The following is a 19,538-nucleotide window of genomic DNA, read 5'->3' on the forward strand; positions in this document are numbered from 1 at the left end:
CATCAGAGCTCGGACTCAAAATCTCTACGTCCAGCCAATATTTGCATTTTAGAAGAAAAAATGGTTGTGCACACTCTCACTTTGCTTGCTCGCCTTCGCCCTGCGCGCTAACCAACGGCCACACCGCAACGGCCCATGCGTCCCCACGCACTCCTAATTGCTAGCACCATTATCTTAAGCTTGCCACGTAATCAAGAGAAAGCAATAAAATATGATGTACGATGGATCATGTCTTATCCTTTATCTCTAGTAACTAGATATTCTAAATATGCGGTGAGAGGTATGATAAGATATCATCTCCAATTAAAAGTAGACAAGTCTTTTCTTCTGGTTTTTCTCTCCTCTACCTCAACATTTATCCTATGTAACACTTCTAAAATAGCATCATTTTAGACACTCTTAGATGGGTTTAATTGATCAATGCGCATCCATGTTTATCTAAACTTTTATAGGGGACCTAATGGGCTAATTGTTACATATTTCCGTTTGGGCTATATGAGTTCATTGGCAATGAGTTTTTCTTGTGAATTTATGTTATTTTTCTCTTTTGTGGATTGACCAACCCAAAACGCGTGGTTCATGAGTTTTTACCCCACTTGGGGATGACAATGGGTCAATTTTACTTCACACAAAGCTATTTAAAAAAAGAATCATAAACACATGATATTCCACATGGACTGAGTTGACAAACTATGACCCAAGCCCGACACCCACTAAAACAGGTAGCATCCATCATGTAGGGTCCCCAAACCCCGAAACTCTATCTTAATCTCGCCTTCATCCCCTAATTTCTCAGTCAACCCACTTCCAACCACGACACCATGAAGAAAACTGTTGAAAATCCCCAAAACCTAATGATGTTGTTAATGTGTTTGAGTGTGTGCCAATGTTGAATTCATGATGGAAAATGTTGTGCCAAATACTGCTGATTTTTTGATATTGCTATAGTTGTTTGTTTGCATGTGTGGGTTCCAATTTGGATGGGTAAACCAGACAAGAACATGGATGGTTTGGGCAAGCACTACCCTATAGGATTTTCCCCGTGGCCACTTGGCATCCTTACTTAGCAGTCAAAAAGGATCTGACATTGAGAGAGTGAGGAAGAATGCAAGTCGCTTCAACTTTGTGAATCTAGTTTTTGTCCTCCTTTCTTTCATGCTTATTACGATGGTTAGAGTGGAATTTTGAAAAAAAGCAGTATATGAATTCCCCCCCTAACATGCACATTTTTGTTCAATAAATCAAAGAATCTCCCATGACATTTTATATTCAACAGATCCAAGAATCTACCACGCACAATTGGCCACACAAATCATACATGCCTTTTCTAGGTTCTGGGACAAAATACAATTCAAATTCATCGGTTATTTATGCCTTACGTAAGACAAATGACCTAAACAACATTTCATGGTTCTTGTTCAAGTTTTATGTCCAATGGTAGTGACACAGCAGTATACTCCCTTCCCATAATATAGTGCACATTGGCCTTCTAAAGAGTCAAATTTCACAAAATTTGACCATGTTAATAGAAAAAAAATCTACAAATCAAATGTATACCATATAAAAATATATTGCATGATGAATATAATGATATATATTTGGTATTATAGGTGTTAATAATTTTTTCTGTAAAATTGGCCAAAATTTACAAAAAATTGACCATAAAAAATCTTATACGCTCTATATCATGGGACAGCTGGAGTACTTGGGCTATCTTGCTTCTTTCTTGTGAAGGAATAACATGCGCTGCTTCTACATCTATTTATTGCTAGATCAGGAACACATAGATACACTAGGACACATACATGTCATTGCTCAAGCCCACATAAAGTCCACAGGGCGGGGCGAAGCCCAAACAAACCTGGGCCAAACACAATCCACAGACAGTACCACAGAAAAGAGACATGGGGTGGGGAGGGGGAGGTTTTTTTTGCAGAGAGGGGGAAGGGGAGTTTATAGTACAGTTAGACCCGATCAACTTTCTGTCAAAAAAAAGACCCAATCGACTAACACTTGAGGAGTTCTCGGAATTGATGGATGGGGAAGACAGAGAGGTCAACATCAGATTGATTTTGGGTCGATGTTGATAAAATGCAAGGTTCTAAATGCAAAAATGTCCGCTCACGTCCGCATCCACATTTGTCGTTGGTAGGTAGCTACTCAAAACAGACATGACAATAGACGAACACTTAGGAAAACCAATTCTAGGACCTTTAAGATCAGACGGGAGATTTTGTAAAAAAGATAATAGTAATAAAAACTTATCCCCACCACAGCCAAATATCACAGTCATGGCTCGGTAAGCTTTAAAATAGGGCATTTTACCGTACGATGCTCATGAGTATCGCATATGTCACGAAAATGCACCACTATACAATCTTTTTTTGACTGCCCCATTGAGTATCATGAACAAACTAGCATGATTTTCATTTTACTCATTGGCTCTAGCAACCCCTTTTGTGTTGTCATCGTGCACATCATCATGCACATTAGCGAATCTTTAGTTTTATTTACATGTAGTCCCTCACTTTACATTGGATTCTCCGACACTTTTTTGACCCGATTCACACATATATAGTTTCCTTCGCATTGTTTAAGATTGCCATTGAAACACCAATTTACGCATGAATATCCCTCGCATAGATAACATATTAATAGAATCCATGGTAATTGCATTTAATTGGTGAAGGATTATAAGTGGTGGGCAACTTCTCATTTTTCTAACCAGGGTCAACATTAGCATACAGGTGCTCTTTTGTTCATGCCAAGTGTCCTTCTCCCATGACCGATTCGTCCAAAAAGGGCATGCCCATCATTTTGGTAACTTTTTCATTCTCTTACACGATGAGGTGTGAATCAAACACCTCACCTGATTCTTGTCTTCTCCCCACCACTTGTCAAAAGCTATTTATTGGTTCTTCTAATTTGAAACGTCTGTTGACTATCATGTAAGTTTTTTTAATTAAAAAAAACTGAAGGGGGCACTGCATTCTCACCAAGAAAAGATGCAGTATGACATACATTACGTACATTGGATTGTTTTTGTGAAGCAAAAAAATCATGAATCCCTGTAGGCTGTAGCAGTCGGTACTTAACGGCAACAATGATACTAAGCAATTCATAAGCAAATTAACAGTTAAATTCATTTTCTGAACACAAAATTTCCACTAAATGGTACAGTACTACTTATTACTAGTAGCTAGGCTTGCAATCATCATAGTGAAAAATTAACAAAGTTATCACCGTTGGTGCTTGGGATTAGCGGCCGACAGAGAATCAGCAGCCCTCTGTGGGAGAGGAGGGGCAGTCAAACGTCTCACTTCACTCTTCCTCAGCAATTCAACGCACGCATAGGCATTTTGGCTAAAGGTAGAAATTCCAAAGAGGCAGAGATGGTACAAGATACACTTGATTTAATTAGCTCGCCACTAACTCTCTTTGATTTCTCTAAAATAAGAGAGGTACTCCGGTCCCTTATGCTAATCTGTTTTGCAAATTCCTACCATATATTAGGTTGGAAACCTACAATCTCTGAATTTAAATAACCTTTTTTATGACGTATTACAGCTTCTTGTCACTTTAAATTTGACTTGATGGATCCGATGATTCCTTGCTTACTTCTTCATCTTAGGAATCTTCCATTAAAGCATCTAAAGAGGTAGTATGTATGATGCATTTGGTGATATCACTACAACACATAAGTTGGTACATAGCATTTTAAAACGCCTGGGAAGGTCTGAAAAATGCCTCAATTTTTTTTCTGCTACGTAATTTAGAACACTGGGTATAATTGTGAAGTCAAAGGTGATTTGCGTTGTTTACGAGAACGCTGCACAAGCACTCGAACAGAACACCTGCATGGTCAGCCATGGGCCGAGCCAAAATGCATCCAGTCGAAAACTAAAAATAATAATGAGCTGTCCCCCACGCCTTGGGTTCGGAACTTGAACTTGAGATCTCTCTCATTTCGCTGTCAAAAAGAAAAAAGATTTCATTAGAGCGCCTTGGAAGGTATGAAAAATGCCTCCAATTTTTTTGCTCCGTAATTACAAAACGCTGAATTTAACTGTGAAGGCAAAGGTAATTCACGTCGTTTGTTAGAAAGAAAAAGATCTTTCATATTGGAAGCTTTTCCCACCGCCACCATCACGTTGTATGATAGGTGAAAACAATGAACTATAAATATTGAATAAAGTATAAAATCAGTGCCACGCAGGGCATGGAGGCATCCCACTTTTGAGGCGATTTTTTTCAAAATGGCTCGGATAGTCTTATCTTTCGAGGCGATTTTGTTGAAACACATTGTTATTCCTACCATTTTCGACGTTCTTTTAACTGTCTTAGTACAGGGTGATATTTTGATGTGTTAGGAAAAAACACCTTAGTTATGTGATGTTTTGAGGCATTTTTCTAAATTGTCCTAATATAGATCAAACTTTTGAGGCATTTTGATAGAAAGGCCTTATAATATCAATTTTTATGGCGATTTTTTTCAATGTGCCTTCTTAGATATGAATTTGAGGTGTTAAAAAAAGTGCCACTAAGAAAACGCCTTTGATCCACGACTATGTCATACTCTCTCCGTCCCTCCCTTCGTCCCATAATATAAGAGTGTTTTTGTAGTAAACACTCTTATATTATGGGACGGAGGGAGTGTATGTTGGTTGGCAGCACCCTCCCCAATAGCATTTGACACTTGGGCTTGGTTTCAGTGCTCGTTTCTTCTAACAGTGTGATCCAGAACTCTCGCCCAGATAATAATAATAATAATAATAATAATAATAATAATAATAATAATGCAAAGGTAGATAAAAAGAAACAGTGACTGTGAGGCATCCACAATGTGCTCCAAGACCAAGAGGGATCCATCCTAAGAGGAGATATACAAGACATAGGACTGCTCCTACGCATAGGAGACAAAGTTGCGGCTCTAATTAACTCCTATAAGCATGAGAACAAGGCACAAGCTTAGGACCCAGGTCTCTGATTCCCCTCTGATGCTTTGACCGATCTCCTGGCCGTCTCTGGTGCTGCATGCACTTACGGCAATCGCAACTTAGCAGTTGGGAAGGGTAGTTTTCTGTTCGTCCTTTACCTCGTCCAAGATTCCAAACACGCACAATATATATGGGATCCCGCAATAGCTAGATACGCTGTACGGCTTGAGAGAGAAGCGAGCACCCCTCGCGCTTCTTGTGAAGCTACGTTTGTAGGGCGATTAGTGCTGTTTTATTCTCCATCCTGCTCATTTGCTGCAACTGAGCCCGTTATAGATGTGGTCAAACCTCAAAAGGGGAGGATCAGCTGCATTTGGGGCTCTAGTCCCTCCCGGCTAATGTTTGAGGGTTTCTGCTTCGGTCCCCTTGTCTAGAGAATTTTCTACATCTCAGACATTTTTTCCCTTTTTGCGATGATCTTAAGCCAAACACAGTAAGGAATATTAGGACGTATACAAACTTTAAGACTGGGTTCGTACAGTATTAATGTTCTTCTGGGTTGGAAAAACTCTCATTTCTTCACCTCTCAACCTGGTTAGAAGTTAACAAGCAGACAAGATGTAATGTGCAAGAACAACGGCACCGAACTTTTACGTGCAAAACCCTTGGAGAAAAACCACAGGTGCACGACGACCAACTTCCCCGAGTCAAGAATGAATTGCAACTCATCCACAAGATCCGCTCCAACAGAACCCGGCTGCTCATTATAAGTTTATAAGCAATAACTGCTCCAACATAACTCTATTTTTTTTAGTATTTGTGATATATTGGGGATATTTTTTATTCCCATCTTTATGATTCTTAAATTCTTTGAACTTTTTGCTAGATTTCTTAACAAATTATAGGTTTAGTAAGCAAATAAATACTTACATTGTATAGAGGTTGCCTCAATTAATTTGGATCGGAAGGAGGAGTAAATTTCTTTGATAATTCATCCCCTATTTTTATTTTTCTAGAGAAAAAAGGCATTTGTCCCGCTTTATAGATAAAGCTAAAATTTTATTTTTCAAATAAACATTTCTATATTGGGTTTTTTTTATTAAATTTCCTAAAGTATGTTTCGACATGTCGTGGTGATTAGGATCCTTGTGGTGCCACACAAGAGAAAACCCACCTTTGACTGGTGGGGCAAGCTATATGGTATTGACAAGGATATGGATTTGGCAATTTAGACTTGAAGGGTGAAATATAACTAATATTGAAAGAGTTATTTTTTGCGGGGAATAATGAAAGAGTTGAGACCTTGGTTGTAAAATACTGAAATTTCTCCTTTAGATTAATACATATTTTCTCAGTATTAAATACTCCCTCCATCTCATAATATAAGAGTGTTTTTTACACTAGTGTAGTGTTTAATATAAAAGCGTTTTTTACACTAGTGTAGTGTCAAAACACTACACTAGTGTAAAAAATACTCTTATATTATGAGACGGAAGGAGTATTAGAGTTAATTCACATTTTACTCTCTAATTGTGGCCTCGTGGTAGCTTTAAAATATCATATCGTTTTACCACTTAACTGTGACCTCGTGATAGCTTCCACTAATTTTATTATTGTGCTATAACAATGACAACCCACATGACATGACGAAGTGGTAGCCAACTCTCAACTCAAATCCATATTCGTTTTGACGTACTCCCATTGTCTGAGTTTATTAGTCTCAATCTTATTTTGAGTCAAACTTTGACCATATAGTTGATTAGCAAACATATAAATAATATATTACAAAAATTATGTTGCTGGATTTGTATTCGAAAGTATTTTCTATTGGTATGATTTTTGCTACATATGATTTATATTTTATTAGTTAAATTTACGTTCAATGTATTTTCCAAGAAAACGCAAAAAGTTTTAAGTTTCATTCCATTGATAGAGAGAATAGCGATTACATTCCCCACGAAGGACATGCCTCACAAAGGACGCACACGACGTACAATAGCCCAAGAAAGGCCACACCTAACACACAACACAACGCTCCTAGACGTTAATCGTGACTCCCTTGGGGAGCAAAGACGCAAGCCGAGAAGCGTGTGCTAGATCCCACTACTTAGCCTTCGACTTGATTGTGTCGAAGAGACAGTCGAGGCTAAGCCGAGCTTTGTTGATGATGATTGTGTTACGATGCTTCTAGATCCACCAAGACACCAGTTGGATGACCAAGCACCCTTTCGAGCTGAGGTAGGAACCGAGAGATGAGTTTCTTGCCACCAATCCACAAAGCCTGCCGCCTCGACTTTGCCAGTGGCAGTCAAACTAATCCAGGAGAGCACTTCGTGCTAGATTGTGCGTGAGAAATAACAACCAAAGAGGAGGTGGTCCATTGTCTCCACGAGTGGTCGCACAACACACAACTTTGTGTGTGCTGCAAGCCACAACTCGCAAGATGCTCCGCAGTCCAACAACAACCGTAGCAAGCGAACCGCATGAAGAACTTGACCCTTAGCACGGCTTCCAGATGAGCCTTCAAGACCGAGATCCGACCGCACCCTCGAAGAGACCATCATAGCAGCTCTTGGTCATGTTGGCCATGTACTGCGCATCTAGTGTCCAACGCAACTGGGGGGACGTCTGGATGGGGAGCGAGTTGGGTTGTGCATACCAATCGCTAAATCTGGATCTGTTTCCATAGAGTAAGCGGCCCCACCCTCCCTGATATCCAAATCCAACGACTGTCGGTAAGGGCATCTCAAGTAGTCCGCCGCTTTCTGGTATGACTGGAGACGAACATGAGCAGCTCGGGCACAGTCTCCGAGATTGCCCGACCATCAAGCGAGTGGTCCTCCCAGAATGGGGCAATATCTCCATTGCCGTTCACTTTCTTGTTGGATGTTGTGAACATTGCGCGTTCATCCCGGGAGAAATGGAGGTTGAGGTCCTTCTAGGGACGGCCAGGATCAATGTGCATCCTCTAGAGCCAGCGGACCCAAAGACTAATCGACACCCTCCCGAGGTCAGGAACACCCAGGCTACCCAAACGAAGGGCCCTACACACCTAATGCCGGTTCATGTGGTAGTGCCTGCCCTATGCAGCCACCGTGCCGACCCAAAGGATGCTAGTGAGGATCTTGCCAATCTGCTTCTCAGACCACTTGTTCAAGCCAGGAACCACCATTTGGTGCAAGAACATGGTGGCTAAGACCGACCTAACCAAGGTTAGGTGCCCAACCTTCACCATCATCGATCCCCCCTCCCCACCCCAAGTAGGAATGCGACCCACGATCCTATTAACCAACGGCTCCAAAGCCGCACTCGACAACTTCCAGAGAGTGAGGGGGATCTCGAGGTATTTTGATCGAGCAAGGAGTCAGCTAACACTACATCAACGATGCAGCCTTGAGGCCCCCTCATCAAACAACCTGCGAAGGACACTAAACACTTAGCGAAGTTGGTGTGCAACCATGATGTATGCCCGAAGAGCACCAAGAAGCCGTGAATGAGCAACTCCTCCCTATCCAGGTGACTGAAGATGAACACCTCGTCTACGTAAAAACGAGACGCCAACCAACAAAGTGTGAGGTGCAAGACTACGGAGCATCATGAGCTCCCTGGCCCTAGTCAACAACCTATAAGAGTGTCAACCACTAACACAAACAACATGGGGGATAGCAGGTCACCCTGACGGAACCCCCTTGTGGTGCCAAATCGGCGGCCTTGGCTCACCATTGAGCATCACCCGCATGCTGCTGGAGGACAGCGGGATGGCAACCAACTCGTAGAAGCAAGGCCCAAAGCCGATCCTACGCAGCACCTCCAAGAGCAATGCCTAAGACACCCAGTCGAACGCGTGAGAGATATCGAGTTTGAGCGGGACCCGAGGCTCTACTAGCCGTTGCAGGTACCTCGCCATCTGTTGAACCAACATGAAGTGGTCATGAATGCAGCACTTGGCGATGAACACACATTGATTCTCCTCAACCAAGGCACCCAACCTCCGCAACAACCTAACATCAGGATCTTCGCAACCAGCTTCGGGAAGAGGTGGATGAGGCTGATAGGGTGGTAATCCTTCATAGCAGAGGTGCCCACTCGCTTGGGCAAATGATCAACAGAGCTTGATTCGGCCCTTGAAGCTTGGGCCCACATAGGAAGTGCAACTTGGCGAAGGCAACCAAGATGTCGGCCTTCACAATCTCCCAGCAGGACTGGAGGAACCTCGCCATGAATCTGTCTAGTCCTGGCACCTTCCCATGCGACAGCCTACGAACAAGCTCCCAAATCTCCTCCTTTGTAAAGGGGGCATCCAAGTCAACCAAGTCCTCGGAGCAGGAACCCAAAATGTCTAGGTCCAACGAGTCCCTTTGGCCAGTCGTATCTAGGAGCAAGCTGAAATGCTTGAAGGCCGCCTCTCGGCCATGGCTACGTGATCTGAGACCACAACGCCATCAACCATCAGGCTATGAATCACCTTCTTCTCCTTCCGGTAGGACGCGTGCTAGTGGAAGAAGGTTGTGTTGATGTCCCCCTCACCCAACCAGGTAATCGTTGACCGCCGCGAGGCCATAGTGGGATCCATTGAAGCGAGTCATAGGTATGTGTGTTTGAGCTTGGCACGCAACTGACGCTCGAGCTTCGAGAGCTCGTGACTCCATGGCGACATCGAATCAGAAGATAAGCTCCCAGGCAATCATAAGTTGTTGTTGGGCACAACCCACCCGCATGTCGCTCTAGTTGGACAGATGGTGAGCTATGTTCCGGAGTCGAAGAGCGGTGTTCCCTGTTTTGGTTTATTATTAGTTCCCCTTGTATTTTAGGTCAAATATAAACATGAGGGAGCTAATAAACCTGAATCGATGAAATATCTACCATGGCACAAGAGCTGAGCGGTGTGGCTGGTTTAGCCCTAGGCTCCATCCCTCTCCTTCGCTCGGATTAGGGTTAGGGATTGCACTTGTCGCCTCCAACGTAGTATGTACATCCGAGTTGTCCACTGGTCAGCTGCCACACCATTCTGACGTGTGGGCCTTAGTTGTCAATTTGGTAAAAATAGGTATAAAAATGGTAATGTTTGTTGTAAAACTATTTTCCTTTTTATTAGAAGCAGGCTCCTTCCAGCGTGATGTTGGAGAAAGCAGTATACCGATTCCGTGACCTAAATAGTTCCCAAGGCAGGAAAGCTATTCCACCAACATTCTGATTCCACGACACCCATGACCGAAATGGCCTGCATCTCTGCACCATCCCCACACACAAAATGATTCTTGAGACAATGATAGCGTCAAGCTTTCCAAGCGGAAATGACCAATAAAAGGACAGTTAGGAGATGCATCTTTTCTTTCCAGGAACTGCTAGTGTGGTATCTTTTATAGCGGGGGAATCATAGTGCAAAGCCCGCACACCGGTCAAGCTGCACAGAGTTTTGCATGGCAAAAGGGGGTAGCGATGGTGAAAGTGATCAGCACCAATTTGTTTGCGCCAATGAGACCGTCGCCATTCGGCAATTTGCCATCCGCAGCAAGGGGCCGGAACCTTCGGGTTCGGCGGCGCACGCCATGACTCGGTGAGTCAGTGGCCTCCCCGATCAGCAACAGCAAGCATGTCGAAAACATGCACGCACCAGCACTGACATTCGCAAAGCGAGAGCGATGAAAAACAGACAGAACGGGACACGAAAGTTACGGCAAGGAGATTTGTTTCGATTTTTCGGGTGCGTATGGAGGAGCAGAAAGCAACGGCAGGGCCATGCTTTATGGAACAAGACTGTAAAACACGAGTAGAAACTATAGAAAGTAGTGCTAACTGTCTGACTCGGACGGAACACACGGAGAAGAAGCTGGGAGGTGAGTGAGAGGTCCTCTTCATCCTCGTCTTTCTTTCTTTCTTTCTTTCTTCTACTAAAGGATAAATAATTAAGCTGCATGCACGCACTACGGGTACGGTGGCGGGCGGGCGGGCTTAAGAAGGTCAGCGACGCCGCTCTGACCACCTGCAGCCGCCGCCGCTCGGTGCTCCTTGCACCAGCAGACCAGACAGCACCAATCACAATCAGGCGCCGGAGCTAGCACATGTCAGCGAGGCTGGCCCACAGCTGGGATTCGTCGTCGTCGATGTCGAAACCAAGCTGCTGCTGCTGCCTGTTGGTTGCCACCGGCGTGCCCCACCACCACTTGCTGTCGTCAAACGCCGTGCCATCACCGACGGTTTCCATGCCCTGGCTCTGGCTGTCGTAGCGGTTGCCGCCGAGGTTGTTGTATGGGCAGTACTCATAGCTGATGTCAGACGCCTCCATCTCCATGTCGCCCTCCGCCTCAAGGTTCCTGGCGAAGCGGCCCTGCACCCTCGGCCGGCTATCTGCCAGCGTCTTCCTGCAAGCGTACTGGAAGACCAGAGAGATGGTGGACAAGATATATGTTAGAATTGGCAAGAGAACAGAAGCATTCACAGGTTGTGAGGGGGATCAATACACACAGTTATCTTCTTGTGGAAGTTCCTCTGCTGGCGCTTGGCGCGGTACCTCTCGATCCTCTCCTTCCGTTCTTCGGCGCTGTAACGCCCCACCTTCTCTGAAAAAGGATCACCGGCTTCCTGGCTGCAGTTGTCGCCTGGAAACTGTGGCGGTATTGGCGGTGGCGGCAATGGTGGTGAAACAGTGTTGCCCTGTTTTGCATCAACATGTGGTTAGCAGCTGTTTAGTGGTATGAACTGCAGTCCCAACTTGAGTCTTGTTGCATTACCTGCAGGTCGCCGGTGCTGAGGACACGCCGCATGGTATCGGAGCTGCTGAATTCAAAGAAGTCACCAGAGGACGAGGAAGGGGAGGAAGCAAAAGGGGGTGGATGCAACTGCCATGTCGAATGAGATGGGCAAGAGAAGGCGGCATTACCGTTGAGGGGGTCAAGAAACTGGAGGTGAAATGGTAAGGGGTGTGTGCTGGTGCTCGTGTTGATATTGTATGGAGGAAGGGGAGAGATGTAGGAAGGCGGTGCTGAAGCAGCAACATCGACCGGAGAAAACAGGCCACCATTGGCATGGAAGAAACCGGTGCTGCGAGGAATTTCGGTCGGAGCTGTGTGCAAATCACCAGAGGGGTTCACTGCATGGTGCATGGAGGGGTCACTGTAGGTGGGCGCGGGCGAGGAAGAAGGATTGAACATGGCTTTTGGATATGAATCCCTCTAATGTGTCTGGGGCTAAGTGCAAGTGAAGGGGGTTGGGTATAAGAAGAGAACGCTTGATGTGCATGGTGTACACTATATACCAAAGGTGGTAGGGCGGCTAGGGCCACTACTTTTAACAAGGCAGACATTTCCTAATTGCTATGCCAGCTCAGTATGGTCAACAGTGGGCATGTTGTGGAAGGATATCAAACTGATGAGCTGGGTGGGAAGTCAAATAGCTCCTACAAAAGCTGGGGCCCTTTCTGTCCGGCGAAGCCACTGGAAATGGGATTCTTTACCTTGGAAGGAAAAGAAGTTCGAAATCTGCCTTCCTCTGATAGAAGATAAAAAGTATGCTGAACATAACACTCCAGAAGACGAACAGGTGTCAGACATGCTGCTAAGGAATATGCTCCAACTATATATTATGCATTAATAAACATGGGGAGATTGATGCCATTGGCCATTCTGCACAAAAATGAAAAAAAAAACTCCAAAATTGCACCTTACTGGCAATATTTGCGCATGTGGGCCAATCACGAGTATGTATAAGTTAGATAATGTTATGAAGAACATACATTACTAGTTTTAAGAAAAAATATAACCCTTTCTGAAAAATACAAGAAAATATAACCACATCACAACCACGTTAAGGAACACCTAACATTTTCTTAAGAAACCCATGAGAAGATCATAGTACTAGAGAAAATATTACAGATGAATGACTAGATTTTGGATTTATACTGGACATGGAAACTAACTTCACTGCAGTTCTGAATTTGGTTTTGGATTTGCCAATAATTACAAATACAGTAACTAGCAGTGGAGTAGAAAAACAAATGTATAGTTCCATCTACAATTGTCAACGAGATCCACTTACGAAGACAACAGGACTAGTAACTAGCATTATGGAGCAGGAATAGAAAGGTATACAAGATAAAACAATCTGTAGCTGGATAACTGATGTGATGCTTGCTGGAACGAAACTCAAGCCCTTCTTTATCAATTTCAAGAGCTTTAATCTTTAGCTAGAGTCTAGAGATTGCCGGGTACCTACCTTATCTTTGATTCTGTACAATGGGTTCCTACTTCTGTAGCAACTAGCAAAGTAGGAAACAGGAACCCACCACCTTGGGAAACAGAAGAACTTTGAGGAAACCTGTGAACCGACTAGGAAAGAGCTGCACAGTTTCGACAACTACAGAGTTTAATTATACAGTAAACTATGCATAAAACTGAAAACAGTGAGTATATAATGGATAGAACAGGGCTAAGCCATATCTGATAACTGCCACCTCACAGCCCATTTTCCATTTTCGAAATAAGTACTAAAAAGTAAATACATCAAAGAACGGACAAGGTAGCATTATTAACTTCATGTGATGTGCCGTCTAGAGCACTGATATGAAACATACCTGATCAAGTCTATCCGAGCCAAGATTCTGACACCATCCTGTCATATGATTCAATGAAACCAACAGTCACTTATCTTTCCTGCTAAGGAAGTAGCAATGACTCAAACTTATGCTAAAATGTTAAGAGGCTAAAGATGCAATACAACAAACAACTGTAGTAAACAGCAACACCACCTTCCATATAAAAGAGAACAGAAGAAAATAGTACAATATTAGTTTTATAGGCAACCTAGCCTTCCTTTTCCTTTTTTGGATGTTAACAGATCATCGTATGCAAACCAACTTTGAATTTGGACATGAACCAAACACCATGAAGTCAACAGACATTTTTGTCTGGTAATTTTCCACTATATTGACACCATGCATTGAAGAAAGACATTGCCAAACGAGGGGAGACCCGCTTCTCCAAGATTGCATATCCTGAAAAGTGATTTCAATGACTGCTGAACAGACCACCAGAGGAAGACAAGGATATTGTGGGCATGAGAAATTCAAAAAACGTTTGTATTTTGTCTGGAATCTGAGTGGTAATAGTTTCCTCCCAACAGCTTTATGAACGATGCCCCGAAGGATTGCCAACTTGACCTCAGTTTGACCATTGAAGGCAAACACAGTTTCTTCCGGTACCAGGACAGTAGTATGATGAACAAATATGACATTATCCTTCCCACCAAATTTAGTTCTGGCAGTAAGGTTAGTGCAGGAGTATATTGAATCATAAAACAAATTTGAGTCAAGTGATGCAGGTCCTATACATTTAAGCCCTAAGGAAAGACACGTATAGCTCCAAATCAACTGGCAACTACAATGAAATCTCTCATGTATTAATACCAAGAAACAAATAGCAGATAACCCAACCATTCTCATCTACGACCATGCTTCGAGCTACCATATTGCTTATGCATCCCAGGACCCATGCAGGAGAAGAGTGATGGCTTCTTCGGCTTCACACCAAACAGGAAAGTTCTAAGGGGAATCACAGCTTTTGTTGACAAGGTTCGAAAGTTCTGTTGAGCGCGGTTGCTTCTTGCTATAGATAGCTCAAGATTCTCCCGGAGTTTCAAGAGCTCCCTCCCAACCTCCACTTGGAGACCTCTTACGTGGTCCAGCCCAGCTTCTAGCTCTTTAGCAACTTTGTTATTCTCTTGTTTCATATTAAGAACCTCTCCTTGGAATTTTGCAGCTTGGATGAGGGTAAAATGATCTTCACCACCTTTATCCAGAATTGTGATCTTTGATATATCCTCTTGTATGCTGCATAGTGAAGAGAACCTGTTCTCCAGCTCTCCTTTTAATAGCACATTCTTTTCCATCCAAACTTGAAGATCTGTATTCAAATCCCGAAATTTCTTTTCTAAAACAGCTGACTCCAGTTTTGCTACCTGATGATTAGTAGGAATTCCATCTGCAACTCCCTGTGCCTGTGCATCGGTCAACTTGATCATCTCGGCTTTTAGCCTGTCAAATGCTGTTTGGAAATGTCGTATTTGATGGTATGATGTGCTAAACCTCAGCCAGAAGTCCATGGTCTGCTCCAACACCTTGTCGATCTCTGCTCTAAATTTTTCCTCCCCAACTGAATACTCAAGTGGTTCTTCACCTTCGCATTGCTTAATATATTCATCTACATCAGCAATCTCTTTGTCTTCAGTTGTAGGAGTGCTGCTTATTTTGGACGTTTCTTCAGACATCTCCCCGCTCTCCGAAACAGAAACATTCATCTTTCTCTGCAAAGAACTTAGCATGCGGCGAAGAGAATGAATCTCCTCGTCTTTCATTGTATTAGAGCTCTTCAGTTCCTTCAGCTCTGACATCGCCTCAGTATGATACTTTTGGTTTTCCTTCTCAATTTCAGAAAGTTGTTGCTCTGTATCTTTGTAGATCTGAAGCACAGATGCATAATCTTCTGATAAAATATTATCCTCGCCTTCAGATAGATTAGCAACAAGCTGTTGCTGCACCACAATATCTTCCGAGCCCTTTTCAGACGAATCAAAAAACTTGCTGTTTTGAGACGCTGGAGAGTTCAATGCTTCTACAAACCCAGCAAGTTCACTGCAAGCTTCAGTCATTTCTTCACGAATATTCTCGGTACCATGTTGTATGGACCTACCAATTTGTAGGACGACTTGTAGCACCACCTCAACTTGCTTCAACCTTTCGGCCAACTTACTGGAATCAACAACCAAAGCTGCCTTCTCCTCCTCCAAGGCATGCAGGCGCTTGTGAAAGTCATCTATCTCAGATTTCATTCTATCGATCTGAGCATTCTGAGACGTAGTAGCAAGCTCCAGGTTGACTACCTTCTCCACAAGTCGATCAACTTTTTCCGCTATGTCTGAAACTGATGCCTCTGGGCGCAATTCAATTAGTTCTTTGATTTTTTGGCATACTTCCTGCAGGTCAAGCTTAGCCTCGTCCTGAACAGAATCGCCACCATCCACAGGTGGCAGTACTTGGGTAAGTCCTGTTTCATGGTGATCGGGCCCGTCATCTTGCGTCTGGGGCTGCCCACACTCATCCTTGAAGGTTTTCAGTTTCTCCTTTGCCTCGTTGAATCTTTGAAATTCAGTCCTCGCCTCTTTAGATGACCTCTTTTGCTGGCCCTGCAAGTTAACCAATGTATGCTCACAAGACATAAGGGCTCGTGAAGCCATCAGTGCTCGGGCTTCATTGTCTTCAATGCCCGAGCTAGTGCTAAAAGTATCTTGCAAGCCGCAAACTTCCTCCTGCAACTCGGCCACCTTCCTTTCAATGTCTAGATACTTGCCCAGTGCACTGTCATAAGTGGTCTTCAAGAACTCCTTCTCGGTCTGCAGCACCAGGATTTGCTTCTGCAGCTTGTCGATCTCTTCCAGTGCCCTGTCCTTATTCATGTGGGAGCCGACTCCCCGGTGTGTCTGGGTCCTCTTTGGAGCCGGGTTCGGGCTCGATCCCCGGCTTGTGACGCGTGAGCCCATTGGCAAACCTTCCAGAGCAGGGAATTTGTAGTTGATGAGATCAATACTTGTAATTGCCTTGGGGACTCCTTCGGCGTCATCCTCTTGCATGGAGAACTGGACATGGTCCGGGAAAACGGTGGCAATGGTGTGGTTGGCCTTGTGCAGCTCGCTAGATATCCGGTCGTACCGGTCAGCCAGTGCTTGGTAGGATCTGAACATCTCCTCGACGTTGCTGATGAGCTCCGGCCGGCTCCTGAAGTAGAGCTCCGCCTTCTTGCCGAACGTGTCGGCATCCGCCCCGATGAGCTTGATCATGAGCTTCACCCTCTCCTCCATCTCTGCACGCACGATGCAGACACAACATTGTCATGGCCACAGTTTTCAGAAATCCGCAACGCGCAATGCGCCACGCCGGGGATGGGGAATGGATGCGTACCGTTGAGGGTGGCGTCGAGCCATTTGGACTGGCTGGTGCGGATGTGGGACGCCCACCACCAGGAGTAGGCGTTGCCCGCCGCGCGCTGCAGCATGGCCGGAGGCCGGAGGGGGTCACGCCGCGCCGGGGCCGCCCGCTTGCTCTCAACCCCCTCCTCCTCCTCCTCCTCCTGCTACTCCGCGTCGCCGGGCGCGCGCCCTCGGTGCCGTGGGTGGCGTGAGCTGCGCCGCGACGAGGAGGGCTGGATGCGGATTGCGCGACGCGGTGTGCGGTGCGGCCGTGCAGCGAGGGCCCTTAGCCGCCGGAAGCCGGAGAAGGAGAGGAGAGGGGAGGTGGGTCGGTGGTGGAGGGTGGCATGGCGAAATAGGACGAGGGGGAGGGGGCGCTGGTTTCGCTCCGGTTGCCGCGGGGGTCGGTGGGCGGGCGCGAGCGACGCGCGCGGCCGGTGGTGGGAGCGGATGGCAGCGCGCGCATGGCGGGGGTGGCGTTTTCCGCCATTCGGGCGGCGGGGGGTGGTCGGTGGTTGGTGGTGGTGCGGTCGGTCGGCTGCCGTGGGGGGAAGGGAAGGGCGGGCGGCCGCGGTTTGCCTCGCCGGGGTGCGGCGGGCGGGCGAGAACGATCCAGGCCCAGAGCACGACCGTGAAACACGGGCCTGGATTCTGGAATTGGCTTGATGGGCAGGCTGATGGGCCGTCGTGGGCTTGTAGCGTTTCTAAGTGCACCTCTAATCCTTCCTCTCTTTTTTATGAAAGCACTTTTTTTTAGGATTTTACGAAAGCATTAATTAAGGAGTACTGCCGGCAAAGGTCACTTCCGTCTCTCCCCTGGTTGCGCCAAGTAGCGCACTAATTTTTTTTCCTGTTCTCATAGATTCGTTTATTCAAAATGTTTTATCAAAACCGTTCGTCCAAATCTCGGACCGTTTCCACCGTTGAATTCATCGCGTCGAGATCTTCAAAACTAGATCCTGTGTTGATAGGATTCGACGAACTATTCTTCACTGAAAAAACTACGTCACAAGGATGCTGGAACACTTCAATGAGAAAGAAGAACAAAACTGGTAACAAGGATGGCGGTATAGTGGGCATGTGTATGACTCGGGAGGATACCGATGCATCTTGGGTTTTGTAAAGTATCGTGAAGCAAAGGGAACATCACATGATAACCAAAGTTTCACTCAAATACCATTCATGCAACCAAAGGGATCGATATGGACGTCCACGGTTCCGCTATCGGTCATTGAACGAAGGAGTTTCATTCATGTCTATAATTTACCAAACCTACGGGGTCACAAGCTTAAGGTGATCATGATATGCTGAGTGTTAGTAGGGCGGGAGTAATGAGGAATTATTTATGAAATAGCTCCGTTAATATTCAAAATAGTTTCGAGAGGAACCTGAAGCGTTTTGGGATCACCGGAAGAGTTTTGAAGTTTATCGGGCAATACCGGGTATTACTTATAAATAATATATAGGTGGAGAATGTTTCCGATGCTGTTAAATTAATAATTAAAGGCCCTAGTTATTGTTATAAGGCTTTTATATTTAATTTAATATCAACGGGTTTTAAAAGGCCAAGTAGTGAAAGGACTATCAGGCCATGAGGGCCCAATAAAGGAGGCGCCACCCCTTAGCCTTTTTGAGGCCAAGGGGAGGCCGAATTGGAGTGGGAAACCCCCTCCTTGGCTGGCATAAGGGATGAGGTATCCTTCCCCCATTGTGGCACCCTTTCCTCCAACCAATATATACTAGAGGGTTTTTTTCATAATTAACACAAAAAGCCTCCTCTAGTTCCTCTAAGTCTAGTTCTAGTTGATCCTAGTTGATCAATTAGAGCTTGACCTAGATCCTCTAATCCACATAATTAGAAGTTCAGTGTGGTTCTAATCTCTTCCCTCTAATTCTCCTGTGACGATTAGTTCTAGACAGCGAAGCGCTGCCGAATCATGAAGACCGTACGCTTGCAACCAAGTAGAGAGGTCGTGCTTCCGGTCTTCCGTTCGAGGGACCGTTCGTGGGTGGTTCGCGGGATCATTCATCCATGGTGTGAGGGACTCCAAGTACAATCTACACAGACTCGTCCACTTCCGCTGCACTCGGAGTCAATAACGATCATTGATCCAAACCTTATATGCATCTTCATATTGTTCCTAGGTGATTGTAGGGCGGATTTTTTGTTTTCTACTACGTTTCTCAACATCACTAACTAGCCTACTAACACACGTACATTACATGGAAAACAATCGGCTGGATCCTACACAAATGACCAGTGCATCACACATGGACACACAGGGGAGCCAATAGATTTCACAAATTGACATCTGGAACTCGGCTGGTTGAACCGCCTCGCCTAGCCTGTCTGAATCTAAGCCCCTCACCGCCCAAGATTAAACATATTTTTCTGGGGCCTTGATGAAAAAGAAATTGTTCTTTTCTGTAGGTTAGCTCGCCCAACAAATGGGCAGCTGGTCCACCATGGATTGGGAGGCTAACATTTGGGACCCATTGCATTGTTATAAAAAACAAGTTCTATCATGAAGAGCCACGTTTTAATAAAAACTCATGCAGAGCCAACCACTGAAACAAATTTTGCGTATGTTGATTGGATATCAATCCAATGGCTGGCATGCTTCTTCATTCTTCGGTCTGCTTGTC

At 45.0% G+C, this 19,538-nt stretch overlaps 1 protein-coding gene and 1 pseudogene across 1 annotated transcript; both read right to left on the reverse strand.

Moving 5' to 3' along the window:
• Positions 1-10,619: 10,619 nt before the first annotated feature.
• Positions 10,620-13,679, reverse strand: LOC125521148 (annotated as a pseudogene).
• A 277-nt stretch (positions 13,680-13,956) lies between these two features.
• LOC125521139 (protein NETWORKED 2A-like) lies at positions 13,957-17,426 on the reverse strand. The gene is made up of 2 exons (XM_048686190.1): positions 16,885-17,426; positions 13,957-16,786 (listed from the first exon to the last, which is right to left on the reverse strand). The coding sequence occupies exons 1-2, from the start codon at positions 16,976-16,978 to the stop codon at positions 14,370-14,372; spliced, it is 2,511 nt and encodes an 836-aa protein (XP_048542147.1). The 5' UTR covers positions 16,979-17,426; the 3' UTR covers positions 13,957-14,369.
• Positions 17,427-19,538: the final 2,112 nt, after the last annotated feature.

The sequence above is a fragment of the Triticum urartu genome, chromosome 1 (genome assembly GCF_003073215.2).
Source record: "Triticum urartu cultivar G1812 chromosome 1, Tu2.1, whole genome shotgun sequence".
Classification (NCBI taxonomy): domain Eukaryota; kingdom Viridiplantae; phylum Streptophyta; class Magnoliopsida; order Poales; family Poaceae; genus Triticum; species Triticum urartu.